This window comes from Mus musculus, chromosome 14 (assembly GCF_000001635.26).
Source record: "Mus musculus strain C57BL/6J chromosome 14, GRCm38.p6 C57BL/6J".
Lineage (NCBI taxonomy): Eukaryota > Metazoa > Chordata > Mammalia > Rodentia > Muridae > Mus > Mus musculus.
This window is the reverse complement of record NC_000080.6, coordinates 20,780,226-20,798,603: the sequence shown is the minus strand read 5'-3', so window position 1 is coordinate 20,798,603 and position 18,378 is coordinate 20,780,226. Positions and strand designations below refer to the sequence as shown.

The 18,378-nt window shown below is 50.8% G+C and overlaps 1 protein-coding gene and 1 long non-coding RNA gene across 37 annotated transcripts in view; one reads left to right on the top strand and one right to left on the bottom strand.

The window, feature by feature from the left end:
* Positions 1-2,049: 2,049 nt before the first annotated feature.
* On the bottom strand, positions 2,050-4,365 carry Gm30108 (predicted gene, 30108). Its single transcript, NR_153779.1, has 2 exons — positions 4,144-4,365; positions 2,050-2,270 (listed from the first exon to the last, which is right to left on the bottom strand). It is a non-coding gene; the product is annotated as a predicted gene, 30108 (long non-coding RNA).
* An 81-nt stretch (positions 4,366-4,446) lies between these two features.
* The window catches only part of Camk2g (calcium/calmodulin-dependent protein kinase II gamma), a 59,285-nt gene continuing 45,353 nt past the window's right edge, over positions 4,447-18,378 (top strand). For 12 of the 36 annotated variants that reach the window (XM_030247619.1, XM_030247617.1, XM_030247618.1 and 9 more), the window contains exons 1-2: positions 4,481-4,703; positions 5,991-6,085. Coding sequence is in view for 16 of the 36 variants with exons in the window: in XM_006518492.3 (XP_006518555.1) it covers positions 4,639-4,703; positions 5,991-6,085 (160 nt within the window). In the remaining 20 variants the exon portion in view is untranslated. Of the gene's footprint in view, positions 4,704-5,990; positions 6,086-18,378 lie in introns of all 36 variants that reach the window. The other 24 variants (XR_003950822.1, XR_003950821.1, XM_030247624.1 and 21 more) reach the window with 11 other exon arrangements.

The following is an 18,378-nucleotide window of genomic DNA, read 5'->3' as shown; positions in this document are numbered from 1 at the left end:
ACTCAGAGCTTTGCACACACTCAGTACTCTCCCATTGGGTGACTCTGCAACCCAGAAATCTTGGCTGCACACGTTACATGTTCTTACAACTCACCAAACTGCTGAGCTCAGCTTTTCAATCTGGTGCCTCAGACTCTACCCCACACCTCAGTTCCTCACATCCATACTGCGGCTCCCACCTCAAACAACCTCAGCCTCTCACCCAAAAAAATCTCAGTCCCCTTTACTCAAATCTTCTGGAACTCAATCCCTTACGTCAAATATATTGGCTCCCCCTTAAAGGGGTTCTGCGGTCGGTTTCATTTGCGTTTCCTAGCCCCTTTCTAGCTGTCAGTGGAGGGATGGGGGTAATACTCTCATCTCACCCCGTGACTTGTCTGGGAGCATGCGCACTGAGTGCTGAGCCCACTCTCCCAATGTGGCCTCCAGAACAAGGACACCTCTTACTCCGGAGTTGGGGGTTGTCTTAACGGCTTTCATTTTTACTTAGGCTTTCCTATCCGAATTATCACATCATGTTCATAGTTTTCAAATGCTCCACCATCGCTTAATTCTTTCAGAGTTCCTTGAAGAGGGCTCACGCATGATCTTATCGCCTCTTGTGAAACTGGTACTAGACTCTTACAAAGTTGGAAGGGCTCAGAGAAGCTACTGGTCCAGCAGATTTTAAACTTCCTTTTGACCAAGAGTTACACACAAGGACTGAAGAGACAGCTCAATTGTTAAAGAGCACTGACTGCTGCTCTTCCAGAGGACTAGGTTTAATTCCCAGCACCAATATGGTGGCTCATAACTATCCAGTTCCAGAGGCTCTGACTCCCTCTTCTGGCCTCAAAGGATACTAGGCACGCATCTAGTACACAGACATGTAGGCAAAAACCCATACACATTAAATAATAATAATAATAATAGTAGTAGTAGTAGTAGTAATCCCAGCACTTAGGACGTAGAGGCAGGCAGATCTCTGAGTCTGAGGCCAGCCTGTTCTATAGAATGAGTTCCAGGACAGACAGGACTACAGAGAGGAATCCTGTCTCGAAAACCCAAATACTAATGGTGATGATGATGGTGGTGGTGATACACACTTTATATTTACATACATATGCACATATATGTGTATACAGCTGGAACATGGCTGTGCAATCCTTAGCATTTAGAGTCCTATGGACTGAGCTCCTTGCATCCTAGGAACACACGGCCGACTTCATTCTCCTAGCATTGATTTACAACATCTCCCAACATGTGAGCAACTATGCTTTGATTTTAATGGCATCATCTCCCTTGCATTTACATTCATTTATTTATTTGGCTTTTCTGAGATGATGTCTCACTGTATGGCCCTGGCTGGCATAGAACTCACTAGATAGACCAGGCTGTTCTCAAACTAGTCACCATCTTGTGATTACAGGTGCATGACAGCGCACCTGCCTCCCCTTTCAATTAAAGACCTCACTTCCAACTGCTCTGTTTTTCTTAGATTGGAAGAGTAAGTATTCTCACGTGCTCTAAAATCACATTCCGAAATTAGGGAGGGAAGTATATGTCATTCAGGGGGGCAATATGTAATTTTCAGTGGCTTCAAGACGAAAGATCAGGACAAGGGAGGGGTACCACCCAGTGGGGTACCTCTGGTGATTATCAAGGCATCAATTTCCTGTGTTGTTTACTGTTCCGGGAGCTCTGAGCACTGCCTGAGTGCTAGTGCTGCCCAGGGGACTGGTTACAACCAGAACAGCATAGTCTGTGGACCCCATGAGGTTGCCATAGATACTGATGCGCAGGGAGCTAGCGAGCTCGTTATTATTTGTGAGTGTCGTCCCTCTAATTGCTGTGAGGTAGCTGGAGGTTGTGTGGGTGCTACGGCAATGGGGATTAAGAAGGGTGTGTGTGTGAGGATGTTTGTGTGAGCACACAGAAGTGTCTCTAGGCTCCACGCTGCCAGAGTGGACACTAGGCAGGCAGAGGTCTGTGCTATCAAGAGAAAGTGTGAAGGAGGGAAGACAGGAGCAAGGTAGAGCTGTAAAAGAAAAATGGAGGCTTCTAATTGTATAAATTATAAATCTCCACTTTATTAGGACATTCCGCTAAAAGGCAGTGACGAGCAGATAGGAGGTAGTTGATGAACAGTTGTTGAAAAATGGGTGGCTCCATTTACATGGTAGTATGAGTCATTTCCAAGATTTCACCCAATATTTTCCTACGTCATTTTCCATTTCACCCAGAGACACGCGATGCTTTAGATGGTTATCCTGAAGCATCCAGTGTAGATCCTGTAGGCGGGATGACAAACGGGTCACAGCAGGCACGTTGGGCCAGTCAGGTTGTAACCCTGCTTTGACCTTTCCCCCTAGGGTATCCCTAAGAGACCCCATTTTACCCCTAGTCTATGCTTGTGACCTCTCCCCACTCCTCACTCCATCTTCTGTTAATGAATATGTGAGGTTCAAGTATCAGCGTCTGGAGGTCAGGACCCAAGCTGCCTCCAGCCCTCAGGAAGGGCACACTGGTGAAAAAATGACACGCTGGCTGCTGCCTCCATTTCTGGAGCGCAACTAGCAGCCGCTTCTGCAGCAAGGATGGATGAGAGAAAATGAAGACTTACTGGCATCCCTGATTTTACAACCTCCTTACCCAACCGGGCTGAGACTTGGGACCTGCTGCTTTGAGGTAGGAAGTGGCCTTGTCCCCTCCACTTAACTTCCTGTTGCCATGTGGAAGGGTGGAGTACACAGTGCCCCTGTCACCTCAGCTCTTTCCTTGGTTCTCTCCTCTCAGGTAATCAGTCAGGGCTTTCTTCCCCCACTTCCCCCTAATCTCCAACCCCCACCCCCCCACACACACTTTGCTCCCTGGGCTGTGGGGTAAGTCCTCCCTTTGTGCTCTTCCCACCCCACTGAAGCTTGGGAGGCCAGAGTACCTCTCAGTTGCCTCCCCTGGCAGCACTGGCCTGCTGACAGAGGAGGCTGGATTCCCAGTGGGCACCCTGCTGTAATCAAGACTGAGAGGCAGCAGTTGGCTGAGCTCCCTTCTGCCCAGTGGGGAATGGCCTCTGACTTGGGGTACAGCTGCGCGGGGGGGGGGGGGGGGGGCATCGGGAAATTGCCCTGCACATTGCTCCTCCAGAGTGGCTTTTACTTGACTCTGTCCCATAAAGTTGTAATATTGGAGACAGAGCCGTTCTATGAACACTGAGCCTGGAGCGAAGTACCCAGGGGTTCCTTTGGAGTGCACAGTTTAGTGGGAAGAAAAATACTACACAATAGCTGCAAACACTGTTTGAATAAGGTACTGAGGGTTACTCTAATATTATACATGATTTAACCCAGTAAATGCTCACAGCCCTATGAAGTATACTGCACTATTATTTCCAGTTCTCAAATAAGGCCCAGACAGATTTCATGAACTGCAGAATGCCTGAGGTCAATGATTTTCCAGACATCCGAGAGCTAGGTAGTATGATCCAAGAGTTCTCAATACTGTGTGCTAGCACTCATACTTGCAAATACATCATTACAAAATGTGATAAAGTGTCATAAATAAAAGTACTGGATGCCCACAAGAAAACGAGCATGTTTTCATCTTTTGCTTTTAGCCACTAGTGCACAAAGCCTTTTCAAGACATTCTTACTTTTATCTTTTATTACTGACCTAGGAGAGAACATTTATTTCTAAGACTGGAATGCAGGAAAGCATCACACGGGCCCGCAGGACAGCTCAGTGAGTAAAAAGATGCGTGAGCTAAGCCTGACTACCCAAGTTCCATCCCCCAATGTAGTGAAAAGAGAACCAACTCCCCAAGTTGTGTGACCTCCACACGTGCGCTGTGGCAACCATAGGGCCACAGGCATACACACACGAAACAAATAAATGGAAAGAAAGAAAGAAAGAAAGAAAGAAAGAAAGAAAGAAAGAAAGGAAGGAAGGAAGAAAGAAAGAAAGAAAAGCAAGCAAACATCTTGCCCCATGGCCTGGTTTCGCTGATAAAACCGCGGCTGAAGGTTTTCTGGTTTTGTTTTTTCTTAATGATGCCCTTGATTCTTGCACTAATCTAGAGTGTCGGCACCCTGGGGGAAGGCTGCGGGCAGCTGGCTCTGCAGTCTGGGGGCATCTCTCGAGTGTACAGTCTCACATACGCTCTTTGACCTTGGCATTTTCCGGCTTGGTTCAGGCTGCAGTCATGGGACCCACGTGTGGGGCCTCTCCCCAGACCTCGGTGGTCCAGACCCAACACCACTCAAGAACCACTTTCACACATTGGTTCCTGAGCTCTTGCAGGGTCCGCCCTGGAGGAGCCCGCAGGAGGTGTCTTCCAGTTCGGTCGGTCCCAGTGGGTGGCCGGGAGTGGGGACCCCGCGTCCTTGGCCCTCGGGTGCAGGGGGCCCAGTTCGGGCGGCTCCTGGGGCGGGGCGGGGCCGACGGTGGGAGGCCCCTCCCCGGGGGCGGGGCGGGGGCCAGCGGGGCTTGGGGGCGGGGCCGGCGGGCGGGCGCGGGGGTGTCCCTCCCTCCCTCGCTCTCTCCGGTAAAGTCTCGCGGTGCTGCCGGGCTCAGCCCCGTCTCCTCCTCTTGCTCCCTCGGCCGGGCGGCGGTGACTGTGCACCGACGTCGGCGCGGGCTGCACCGCCGCGTCCGCCCGCCAGTATGGCCACCACCGCCACCTGCACCCGCTTCACCGACGACTACCAGCTTTTCGAGGAGCTCGGCAAGTACGGCCCACCCGCCACGCGCGGCGGCCCCCCACCCTGGTCCAGGCGTCCCGGCGCTCTGCGGCTTCTCGCCCCGCCCCCCGGCCCTGCACCGGCCGCTGCAGCGCCCCCTCGACCCGCCCCACCCCCAGCTTTTCCCGCGTGCTGCCTCGGGGGCCCCTTAGCCCCGGGTTCCCGGTCCCGCAGCCCCCTCCGCGCCCTGCAGCAGCTGCCAGGCTGCTGCACCCGGCGCCGCCGCGGGAACTGCAGCCCCGGGACTGCTCCGGGGCGCCTTCCAGCCCCGCCCCTCCCGCACCCTTCAGACGCTCCCCTCCCTCGACCCCGCCTGTCCACCGCCCCCTCCCCACCCAGCTCCGGAGCCCACTCAGCACCGGCCCCCCAGTTCCCACGCGCCCGGCACTCAGGACCCTCCCCGGCTCTGCAGTTCCAGCCCCGCTGCGGTGCCGGGGTGTGGGGAGATGTTTAGTGCCGGGCCCCGCCCCCCCGCTAGTGCGGCTTCCAGGATCCCAGCCTTGCTGCTGGGCAGTGCTGCGGCACCCCCGGCCCCTCCCCCCATCCCTGCAGTGGTCCCAGGAGCCGTGCGCCGCAGCCGCAGCATCCCCCTCCCCTCCGCACTGAGCTGGCCGCCGCCGCAGCCCGGGTCCCCGCCACCCCCACCCGCGGTGCAGAGCCTGGCCACTGCAGCCCCCGCTCTGCCCGCCCCCCTAGATATTTCCAGAGCCCGAGATCGCAGCCCATTTGGCGGGTCACGTACAGGAAAATAGCACGGGGAAGGGGAGTTACTGCTGTCACAATCAGAGCTGTCTTTCCTCTGTTTCCCTGCTGTCAGTTGAGCGGGGATGCTGTGGGTTTAAGCCAGTTGAGCGGATCTTGAGCGTCACTTTCTCCCAGGCTTAAGGGAAATTTCTCAGGAAACCATACCTTCTGTTTAATCCCTCCTTTTCCCTACTTTCAATTATTTCTGCTGAGAGGAGGAACAAGGTCTCCCTGTTCTTCTCTCTCCTGGTTGCCTTTGCTGGGACCACAAGGCAATCAGTGAGATGCAGCAGGTGTGTATTTGAAGCATCGCCCACCAGTCTGAGGTTTGAGGCTGTTGGAACTAGATGGGAGCCAGGTGGTGCTCCACCCACATCTGTTTAGGGCCATCGGGTGGGCTTACCATTCTTAAGTTAGCTGTTGATTGTCCCTACAAGTCTGGTGGTTGGAGCATGGCTGTCCTCATCTGAAGTATGTGTGTGTCACTTTGCTTGGCGCTGTGTCCCAGTTCTTTCCCCCTTCTCTCTCCAGGGGTGCCTTCTCAGTGGTCCGGAGGTGTGTAAAGAAAACATCTACGCAGGAATATGCTGCAAAAATCATCAATACCAAGAAGTTGTCCGCCCGAGGTGAGCGTGCCCTGCCAGGGCTCTCTTTGAGGATCCCTCCAGAAATTAGATTTCTGCAGGTTCCCTGGGAGGTGGGGGAGTATGTGTTTTAGCACTTGGAGATGAGTTGGAATTTCAAGGTGGGTGGACTTAGAAGCCAGACAAGGAGGTGTGAGGGAATTGGAAGTGCTCAGGGAGGGGGAAAAAAAAGTAAGAGATGAGTGTAGCTGGAGTGGTCTCCAAAGGGTTGAGGGAGTTCAAGTTCTCAGTGGAGAATTGAGAAGGCAGTGTATTGTATGGAATGAACAGCTCTTAATTTAGGGTACTTAAAGCCCCTCTTCTTTAGGGCAGGGCTGGCTACTGCAGGCTTGTCCTAGCCCTTGTGCCCCGGTGGTAACTTAGGGTGGAAATGCAGTAAATGAGCAGTTTTGATGAATCTAGCCTCCCCTGCCCACCAGGCGGCAGAACAGACTCCCAAGGGAAGGAAATCTGTAAACATCAGGGTAGGCGGCTAAGGCTGCGGCGGTGGTGAGGGCTTCTGGGGAACAAACCCTGCCAGATGAACTTGATTCCTTTTTTTTGATCAAATTACAAACTTGACGGTGAAGCAGCAGATACAGTCTGTCCTGGGCAGCGTGTGATGATGCCTCCTGGTCGCTCAATCTCAGTGGTCTGGTCCGAGCAGGAGCCGCAGTGCCTCCGTATGTGAGGCATTTACCGTGTAGGCCCTGGAGTCTCACTTGTGAGAGCCTGAGTACCTATGACTGGGAAGCCAAGGCCTGCCTTTTAACACTTCAGATGTACATCTCTGAAGCTAGTATTGGGTGCTCGCCAAACTTACCTCATCTGATAGGTGTAGACCCAGCAGTGTGTGAGGTGGCTTGGTCTGGTTAATACAGAGGTCAGGTTCTGGAGAGCTTCGGGGTACAGCACAGCGACAAAGGTTCTATGACTCAGAGCAAGGTATTAGGGCTGGGCGATTATTAGGAGCCAGGACAGATGCCCTGGGGAAGATGTGGTCTTTGGCCCGTAATGACTCGGGCATCACTAGGGCAAGATAATAGATGTCCCAAGCACCCAGAAGCTCTAGAATTCCAGAGAGATGACAGTGGGCTTCTGTCCTGTCGGCAGTTTTTCTGGGACCTGTTCCATGGGGCTGCGTCTGCCTCCTGGCCTGGGTATCTCTCCTCATCCCTATCACTGGGCGCACCTCCTGTCTCAGACTATTCATGTACATTGGCTGTAAAGTTGACTTGTTTTCTTTCCACTGGGTACCTTGAGTCCAAGGCAGTGGTTGTCATAGAGATATGTGGGTGGTCAGATGCCCTCCTCCTCCTCTGGGATGGGCGGGGGACAACAGTAGTTGGGTTCTCTGGCAGACATGCTCTGACTAAGACTGGAAGGGGGACAGGCAGGAGTGAGGTGAAGATGGGCATCCCCCTGTGCCCACACAGCCTAGCCCTGGTGTATCAGAAATGTGGCTGACACCTGGTGTCTCCAGCGGATGGTGCGGCGCTTTGCTTTGCTCCTCACCAGTGCCCTTTGGTCCAAGAGTGAGCGAGGGATGGGAGATTGAGAGCTGAGAGCTGAGAGCTGGGGATGTGAAGGTAGCTGGTTACAGTGACTGGAACCACCAACCTTGGGCTTTCGTTTTCTGCCGCTTCCATATACCCAGGCTTATCCTGAGTCTGTGGGATAAGCCTGTGGGATCGTGTCCCTTTCTCTCCCTTCCTCATAGCCTTTCTGCCTTACCCTGTCCTTCCAAGCTGGTATCTTGGTGTTCTTTCTCTCCTGAGCTGGATGGCATTTCATTTCTCTGCTTTTCTTTTCAGCTTGGGAATCCTAGAATAAGATCATGTGTGTCAGGCAGCAACTCCCCCACTTGCGAGATGGTTATGCCAAGACTGAGGCTTTGGCTGATGTTCCAGGTTAACTTTGGGACAGTGGCTCGTGGCAGCTTGTGGATGTGCTCAGATGCCAAAAAGAGGGGTCAGGAATGTAGAGGTGCCATTGCGGTTTGGAGGTGGGAGAGTGGTAGGGTGCACTGTTGGAGACGGTGTGCTGGTCTGTGGGTGTTGCCAAAGGGATTGGGTCAAGGTCTATACCGGGCTGGTACCCATGGGGTTCAGGAATGAAAACCATGACTTCTTTGCAGCCTCTCAGTTTACGCTGTATATTTTATAAAGGTGATGTAGCTGGGGCTCGGTTTCACTTGCTGCTGTCTGTCTGTCTGTCTAGGGCTCCGCAGGTGTTGAATTTCTGTGTTTGGGAATGTCATTGCCCCACTAGGGTCACCTATGTGAAGGTCTGAAGAGGCTTGCTGTGTTTGCTGGGATTCCTTGAGGATTTGCTTTCTTCGTGATTTTCTTTGCCACAAGCGGGAAAGGCAAGAAAGGGTAGAGAGCTGCTTTTGCTTGTTGTCCATAATGAGATGGCCGCAGAGGCCCCAGAGAGGCAACTTAGTGTTCTGGGTGTCAGGTCTAGAGAGGAAGCTTTCTTGGGGGCTGTACTTTCTTGTCATTGTGGCCTCTGAAGCCAGCATCGGTGGCTGAGTTTTCAGGTAGGCTGCTCATACAGGTGTGCATCGAGCATCGTTTTGGTTCTTTGTCTGCAGGCCTGACCACATAGGCACTGAAAGCTGTGTAACATCACTGTTTTTGCTTCAGTGCAGTGATGGGTAGGGACTTGGGACTTGTAAAGGAGAGCCCATGGTTCCAAGCTTAGCTCTCCTAGGCTGAAGGAGGCATTTAAAATAGGCTTGGATGCAGGAGCTAGTGGGCCAGGTGACAGCAATGATAAGACGTTATTTTAAGATTTAAGAGCACCCCCCCCCAAAGAGCCTGAGCCCTTATGTCTTTTTTTTATTTTTAAATCTTCATATTCCCTTCTTATCTTTATTCATATGCATACAGATTTTCACCTCGTAGAGCATAACATTTTATATCCTGCTCTCTTTGCTTATATCCAAAGCATTTCCTCCGTATTGCTCCAGTTGAAGGGCAGCAAATGGTCCTTTCTGATTTCTGTGTAGCTTGGGGTTTATCCTTGGAGGCACCATAAGAAACCTCTGTATTTGGATTATTTTATCTGGATTCCAGATCCGTTGACTGAAATTGATACTGGAGTAATGCCCTTGGCCTTAGGAGGGATGCTACCAGAAACAGTGTTATGAAATCTAGTCCAGCAGTTGCTATATTATTTATTCGTTTGTCTGTATACTTCATGTCAAGAAGTTTTTGCTGAAACTAGGTATAAGAAAAGTCATCCTCTCAAGGAGGACTTGAGAGGTGAGGGGAAAGACCTTATTTTTTCCTTTGCTTCTGTGTAGGCAGGCCCTAGCAAAGCACCTGAGACACAGCAAGTATGTCTGTATAAAACGGATGGATTAAGAAGGCTAGATAACCGGTTGTGGTTGCCTTTGGGGTTTGGCTCCCGGGGAACTGAAAGTCAAGTTTCTAGAGACCCTGGACCTTGGCTGACATGGGTTCCCCCATTTTGATTCAGTGGCCAGACTGCTTTGGAGAGAACAGATGAGGATAAAGACTGTGCTTGGGGCATAAAGCAGTTTATTTTATGATTCTTCTTGTCATTGATGGCCTTATAGGACCCCTCTTTCAATGTCAGTGAAGCTCACTTTTGAGTACTGGTTACAATAGCGCTCCCTGGTTTCTATCCACAGAAGTTCTGCTCTGAGAGGCCTGGGGTCCCCCAGCATCTGCATTTTAACACATGCTTCAGTTAACCTATGAGCCACTTTTTAAGGAATCAGTAGATGATGACACAGGCTATTATTCTCAGTATTCTAGAGACTGAAACAGGATGATTGCCACAAGTTCAAGGCCAGCCTAGGATATATATTAAAACCCTGCCTCAAAACAAACCAAACAGATGAAGTCACAAAGCATCACCGCTGTCACTACCGGTCACTCTAGGTGTCTCCTGGGATTTACCACGAACACCTTTGCCCAACTTTCACGTGGCATCTCAGGTGGTCTCCGCTGTCATATGGCCGTCTGTGCACATGAGCTGATCTGTGATTAGGGGCCTTACTCTCTATCCCCGTTTGGGGTGTCACTTTGTGTCTGAGGCCATGGCAGGCTGAGTATCTGATGTTGTGTGGTATGTTGGCTACCAGAAGGGTAAAGGCTGTCCCTTTCTGGGTCCAGCTGGCCCTGGGGACTGAAATGGGATCCCCCTGAATGGTGCCAGCTGAAAGTCCCCACCCCCTTGGTGTTGGCCTGAGTAGCCCCCATGACATTTGTGTCCCCTGTGGTATCTCCAAGTAAGATTTTCCTGTTAAAGGATCTGGGGGAGGGGAGGGGAGGAGAAGATCAGGATGGTGTAGGAATGGAAAGAGAACAGTTAGAAGGTGCCCTGCACCTCTGGGACTCCAGGGGAGATTTCGGAGGTTCTGTGTAAAAACAAACTTTTCAGTTGAGGATAAAATAGGCTGATTTTTAGACACAAAGCAATGGTTTCCTGGATATAAGTGATTGAGCACCTCTGAATGCTTCCCTGCCATGCATGGGGGAGTAGGGTGGAGGTCCTGTCCTTCTCTGTGCCAAGGCTTCAGACAGTCAGGATGAGAGGCGCGGAACTTAGTTGTAGAGCACTGACCTGTCACCTTGTCCTCCTAACCACCTTCCCAGAAGGATCGGGGGTGCTGTTAGGTGGGGATACAGGTTAAAATGTGTCCCATTCTGTAAAAGAGAACCCTGATTTTTTTTTCCCATTGCTTGTCAATCATGTCTTGTCAGAAGCTGTGCTGAAACCCTAGAGGGGAGGACCAGCCCCATTCTTTGCTGAGGCTGGAGCGGGGTGGCTGGGGGTGGGGAGGTGGGGGGTTTGTGTGGTCACCTCCCATTCCCCTGCCTGTGCTTGTTGCTGCTTTCTGAACAGCTTTGGCAATGGACAGGGGCTGATCCCATGGGTGCCACAGAGTGCTGACAGAAAGAGATGGGGACTTTGCACTTCTTGAGGGCCTCTGTAGAGAGAGGCCCTTTGTCACCTGCACATAACTAGACAAATGTTGCTTTATGGAAGATGTTGCCTTGTGGAAACCGAGGCATAAAAGATTTGTTGTGGGTTTGTTTTGAGCTTTAGATACTTACAGTTTTGTTGATGCTCAGATCTATGACTCTTTAGACTGTATGGTCTTTGGATCCCCTCGAGGGGCATTTCAACCCTTCCTGCTTGCCTTACCCCCCCTCCCCAATCTCATTGAGCCCAGGCTGGTTTCAAACTCTTGTAGTTAAGGATGACCTTGAACTCCTGATCTTCCTGCCTCCACCTCCCAAGTGCTAGGATTTTATCTTTTAAACCCAGGTTCTAGTCCTTTGTTCTGGGATGAATCTTGGTGTCATCCCATAGCTTTCCGTCCAGCACCACAGATAACTCTAAGCCCAGCAGAATAAACCTCTCTTTATTGCCGCAGTCTTCTGTACCCCATTTTTTTCTTAGACTCTGGTGGGGGCATTTCTAGCCACCCCCCCCACACACACACACACATACACCATTTCTACTTCCTGGGCCCTATCACCATCAGCAACAGCAGGTTCCCATCTGCTCCCTCTTTTCTCCTCCCTCTCTTTCCCCTCCCCCTCCCTTGCTGCTGCCCTGGGAGGAGCTATTTTTAGGGGCTGCTTCCTGGGATGTTTTACTTGGGGCTGGTTACCATGAAGGAAATGTCACCAAAACAGTGGGCAAAGGCTAGGGGCACCCACTAGGGGCATGGAGCTGACCCTGTAAAGTGGCCAGGGTGCCCAAAGGCAGAGCCTTGCCTTCTTGGGGCTTGCTAGTGTGCCCATGGGGATTCTGTCCGTCCAAGCTTGGAGCTTGAACCTTAGGGTGTGTCTTGGCGCCTTTGCCTTTCCCTCCTCGATCTGCCTTTCCTTGTCTTGAGAGCCAGAGGCCACGGTGAGGCTCAGGACTTCTGTGGTCTGATTGGAACTGTTTGGGTTCAAGCTGGAGACAGGGTATTTGTATGTGTGCTGTGTAAGGGACAGAGGCAGAGGGGTGCCGTGGGTGTGTTTCAGGTCCTGTCCTCTGCATTCATAACCATTAGCTGGCCCCGCTTATATGCTGATTGAAGGCATTACAAGACTCTGCATCCTGGCTTGACCGACTTTGCCTTTAATCGGAGATTCTTTGCACCTTCAAAGAGGAAGGGATATAGCATCATGGTGTCGGGGGAGGTCAGTGGGATTGTGGCTGGAGATCCTCACTCATTGGTGCCCAAGGGGTGATGCTGTGTAGAAGCAGCAGAGGAAGGTGGACTATGACACGACAGCCCTGTGCTGCCCTTGTTCCTGTTCCTCAGAGTGAGGCCCAAGGAGCAGGGTTTCAGCTGTGTGTGAGGGAAGGTGGGGCACTCAGGAGGGGAGTAAGAGAAGACTGCCTCCACCTGGGGCTGCCGGGGGCTTCTCACAGCTGATGTTGAGGCCACAGGCAGAGATTTCAGAGGGAAAGATGTCATTGAGATTGGAATTCAAGAAGAGTCCTTGTAGCCATAATATGACCATGTGTCCTTTCCTACCTGCAGAAGGTTGTATGTCTGTGTGATATCAGACCTCTTATCTGAACCTAGTGCTGGCTTCTGTGGTTTTAGAGAAATGTTGCTAAATCAGTGTGTAGGTCCTTGGGAGAGCCATGGAGAATCAGTGGCCAGCACTCTTGAAACGAAGGCAAATATATTTGGAGTAGGCTTCTTTTGGGCAGGAGAGAAGAGGCAGTTGTGGGGTTCTGTGTGCCACTAGCTGTACGAGTTGCAGTTGCCTTACCACCTGATAACCATCTCTGCTCCCCTTGCTATATCCGGTCACTCCTTGCTGCCCTGCCTGTGAAACTGTGGTGTCCTAGACCAAGTCCTGAAGCACCTGAGCAGAAGGCTGAAGAGGCAGTGTTTCCAGTTATCCCTGTTTCCTAGGGGGCCTGGCTCTGCCCTAGGTTGACAGCTGGGGAAAAGCCCGAGCAAGGCCAAGAAAGTGGGGACAGGCTCCTAAAAAGGCTGCTTCTCCTTTCTGATCCTGATGTCACCTCTGCAGTTAAGGGGGAAACCTTGCAAGAGGGCTGTCTGTGGTTGGAGCTAGGCTGGAGGCCTGCAGGGTAGGTCTCCATGGCAATAGCACACAGGCAGGCAGGAAGTGGCTGTTGTCAAACAGGAAGGGGGGGCTGGGCTGTGGGGTGGGAGGAGCCTTACAGAAAGGTGGGTGAGAGGTGGGTCAGCTAGGGAAGGTCCAAGTTACCCTGAAGTAGTCATTGAGGAAAGGAAGGAAGCTGGCTTTGTGGCAAGAGTACCTGCTGGTTTGTCCGTACCTTCATATGCCAAGCCTAGGCCTGGTCCCACCACCATAAACCAAGAAAATTCAATAGCTTTACTCCTTTTAATGTTGAGATTGCTGTGTTCAAGAAAGGTACTCTACAAATAATTTTCTGTTCCTACTAGTGTAGAACACTTTGTCTTCTGAGGAGACTATAGAACAGGAGATATGGGGAGAAAGAGATGAGCCGTGACCACTAGAGAGGTCAGGCTGTCATGGTGTAAGAGACTGTGGGAGGCAGAAACCACATGGCTCACTGAACTGAACTTGGGGATGGCAGGACGCCATAGCCAGCAAGACTGAGGAAGAGGAGGCATCTGTGGTCAGGCTCTCCTGGGCCTCTCTGAGTGCCCCCCTCTTGCTTGCCTTCGTCTGCAGACGGTGGACATGCACAGGCTTCACCTCTGGATGGCAGTGGAGGAACTCACGGGACTCCTGAGAAGTCGGAGGGAGGGTTCAGTTGGTGCATTCAGATTCCGTGTCTGCCAGGTGGAGGGGAGAGTGGGTCTGACTGTTTGTTTTGTGATCACTGGCAATGTGGATGAGCACGGGAGCTGGGGTAGAAAATGACTCCAGAGTTAGGTGTTTGCCATGTAAGCATGGGTGAGGACGAGAGTTCGGATTTTACGTAAATTTACGTAAACACTGAGCTGGCATGGTGGCCCACCTGTAATTCCAGCCTGGGAAGACAGAGATAAGGAATCCCCAGAGCAAGCTGGCAAAACTAGCCACACCTATGAGCTTTGGAAGGGGTTGATCCAGAGACCTTACCTTAGTGTAAATAAAAAGAAAGAGTAACCTGGGGCGGGGGCATGCCTTTAATCCCAGAATTCTGAGTTCAAGGCCAACCTGGTCTACAGAGTGAGTTCCATTACAGCCAGGGCTACACAGAGAAGCGTATGTGCGTGTGTGTGTGTGTGCGTGTGTGTGGTGACTTAACCTAAGGCCTTCATTATAGGTGTTACATATTCAAAAATGTATGCATATGCCCATGTATATGCATATACCACTAGGGTACACACACACGAAAAATGGACAAAGGGAAAAGAAAACTGTGCACATACCAGTTAAAGAGACCTTTTTTCTCTTTATTGCCAGATCCTTGGAAAAAGAGTGTGCTAAGCACTCTACCATATTATCTCTTTTAAACTTCAGGAATCCCTGTTTCTGTTCTGAAGTATGAAACTATAGCCTGGGGTTATGGCTCAGTTGATAGGATGCATATGGAGCAAGTATGAGGTCATAGCTTAGATCCTAGGCACATAAATGAGGTATGGTGGTACCTATAACACCAGTACCTAACAGGCAGGAACGGGTCAGAAGTTCAAGGACAGTTTTGCCATCGCACTATAAATGATTGGATGGATGGATGGATGGATGGATGGAGGGAGGGATGAATGGATGATGGATCCTGCCCAGAAGGTCAGTGGCTGGCTCATTGACTTCCTCTGGTTTTAGTCAGATGTTATCTTGCTGAGGCTTCCCCTGCAGATTGCTTAAACTTAGCCCTTTCCTCACCCCCACTCTGTCTGCAGAGCACTAACTTCAGATCTAATGAGTTTCTTGAGTCTGTGTCTCCTACCGCCATTTCCTACTCCATAAAATGGGGACTCCATAAGGGTACGGATTTTTGACCACTTTATTCATCATTGTTCTTCGGCCTTCAGAGCAGTGCCTGTCGGGGTGAAGGACTCAGTGAATTCTGAAGGCATGAATGAGGCTCAGGCGCATTTAATAAGTTGGTGGAGTGGCAGCCCTTCCAAACCCAATGTGTTAATTGCTCTACCTTGTGGCTTAGACCCAGAGCAAAGACCAAAGCACAGCTCTGGGGTTCCAAGAAGCCATGAGCCTTGCCAAGAGAGTGAGGCTTGGCTCCTTGGGAATTAGGAGGGATTCACTAAGTGGGAACACATTCTCTGGACCTTGGGCAAGCCCCCTCCAGGAGCCGAAAGCCTCTTGTCTTCCCTCTGCTCTGAGTCACTGGTAAAGCCGTAGCACCCGTCCTTATTTTTAGTGCTGCCGCTGTCGTGGGGCTGTAACCATTAGCCAGTAAGAGACTTAAGAGAAGAGATAAACATTAATCTTCTGGGCCTTCCTCAGCTGCCACCTCCGCATTACAAGATGCTGTTCTCCCACACTTGCCCAAGAGCTATGGGTCAAGGGTGGTGAGCTGAGTGGTCAGAGATAGGGTGGGTGGGTCTGCAGCTGGCACAGTTGGCTTGCTTGATGCCTTGGTTTCAAGACCAGGGCTAAGGGAAAATGTGGTTTGCCCCGTCATATGTCCAGATATGGGAGGAGTTAGATACACCCCCACCAAGCAGGTTTATTGCTGCTTCCTTGGGTGTTTGAGTCGATGGAAGTCTGCAGCCATGTTGTTCTATCAGGGTCCAAGGAACATCTTTCTCCCTGGCACCAAGAGGTACCAGACGTTGGGAACTGGGAATTACCCAGGGTTCTCCTGGCAAAATCCTGGTCATTGGCCATGCTGAACCTGAAGGTGGGAAGAAAGGCCTGACCCAGATCTTGGGCAGCTGGGGTGGATTAGCTGCGTAGCAGGAACTAATCTCTGCCTGTCCCCACCTCTTTTACAAAACAGAGCGGTTGCTAGAGGGAAGGTTTAGGATGAAGCTGAGGATAACTGGAAAACCTTGTCAGGGGCATCCTTCCACTCTGTCATCTTTGCATTCTCTCACAGTGACAGGCCAGCATTTGATGGCCTTCTTCCTGTTGAATCTCAAGTGACTTTACTTCCCTGGGCCTTAGTTTACCATCTACAAAATTGTAGTAATCAGATGGGTGTGGTGGTGCACACCTTTGATTCCAGCACTCGGGAGGCAGACGCTACCTGCTCTCTTGAGTTCCAGGCCAGTCTGGTCTACAGTGTGAGTTCCAGGAAAACCAGGGCTACACAGAGAAACCCTGTCTTGAAGAACCAAAAACAAATAAGGAATGAATAATCATACCCCCTACCTGGTAGGACCTTTGAGTGGGAGGTAAGATAGGAAGAAATCCCTTTCAAGAGAGGCCAGAGGGCTATGGGTGTAACTAAGTTGGTAGAGCTTTTCTAGAGTATATGAGCCATGAGTTCAATCCCCAGCCCTGCATAAACCATGCATGGTAGTGTACAACTATAATCTTAGCACTCAAGAGGTAGAGGCACAAAAGATAAAGAGTTCAAGGTCGTCATCTGAGTTTGGGGCCAGCCTGGACTACATAAGGCTCTGCCTTAAAGCCAGGCAGAGGGGAGGAATTGCTCTCCTGGAGAGTTGGATTGGGTTGGATTCTGTTCCCAACAGGTGGGCGTCTTCAGGTGATGTCATCACCTCTCTCCTTTCTGTCATGGCATAGCAGTGGAGAGTGAGTGGTCTAGCCTCATCACCTTCATCAGTTTTCTGGCTACATTACTTTGAGCAGGTTGCCTTCTCCTTTTATGTAAAACCTCAGTTTCCTTGTTTATGTAATGAAGCAAAACAGATCCCTTCCTCGCAGAGTTTCTGTTAGGATGAACTGTTGCGAAGCCCTGACTTTGCCAGGCCTTTGGGAAGGTTTATCAAGTGATAGTTATTACTGCTGCTGTTAAGGTCAAGCTCTTGTTTGTTTGTTTGTTGGTTGGTTTCTCTGTGTAGCCCTGGCTGTGCTGGAACTCACTCTGTAGCCCAGGCTGGCTTCTGAACTCAGAAATCCGCCTGCCCCTGCCTCCCTAGTGCTGGGATTAAAGGTGTGCGCCACCACTGACTGGCAAGGTCAAGCTCTTATTGAGCCCTGTTTACATAAAGATCTCTGGCAAGTACAGCTTAGAACCATGAACCCTCTTTGAAGAACTTAGGATAGCAGTTGTGAGGTAGGTTGTGAGAAGTCTGAGAGATGCAGTGGGAGATGGTTATAGAGAAGAAATCACGGCCTGCCCTGGAGGCTTCATGAAAGACCTTGGCCAAGTTCTAGAAAGTAGAGATAGGAGGCCGAGTGGGGAGGCTGCTCGACCTTCATGCTCTGGGCATCACTCTGCTTCCTGGAGCTCTGGCTTCCTGTGGAGGATATCCACTCACTTGGATCTGAGGACGCAACAGATTCTGGCCATTTTCTTGAAACAGTAATCTTGGCTACGTATTGCTTTGGGACTTGGCTTCTCTGCAGTCAGACCTAAGAGTACCCTGAAGAGGAGCAAAATATATGTCCCTTTCTCTTTCTGTAGAGCAGGCATCCCAATTATGCCAGTATAGTTAAGAAGGAAGGAAGGAAGACACACCTCACGAGTGCAGTGAGCCTTTCTTCAATTCCACCTACTGCTGCTATTGTTTTATTTTAAAATATTTTCATTACACCTACTTATTTGTGTGTGCACACACATGTGTACGTGTGTGCGTATGCCATGGCATGTGTGTGGTTATGAATAAGAGAATAACCGTGGGTGTTGGTTCTCCTTCTACTGTGTGGGCACCAGGGATCCCTCAGGTCGTCATGCTTGGTGGCAAGAGCTTTAGAATTAGAACCACGTGCAGACCCTGTTGGCATTATTCTACTGTATCAGAACCTTGACCACCCACATCATCGCTGTCAGCATCACTGTATTAGGGTTGTTACAAGGATGGCATAAGAGAATCCATGCGGAGCTGGCATAGTAACTGTATGTATCAGACTCGGTACACCTCGGCTTATCCTTGGTTTGGCTATCCAGTTACAGTTACCTATGACCATCTATGATCCAAGTTTCTAGAAGATTCCAGAAATAAGCAACTAATAAATTTTAAATTGCATGTTGTCTGAGTAGCACGATCAAATTTCTTGCCATCCTGCTCCATCCCACTCAGGACGTGACTCATCCTCATATCCACACAGCATACGCTGCTTGTCCCGTTAGTCACTTAGTGGCCTTCTTGGTTATCAGATTGATCAGCTGTTGTGGTGCCTCAATGCTTCCCCCCCCCCCCCCCCCCCCCGTTCCTTCCACTTCATCTTCTGCCTCCACCTCTGAAGGACTGGGATTACATGTGTGCC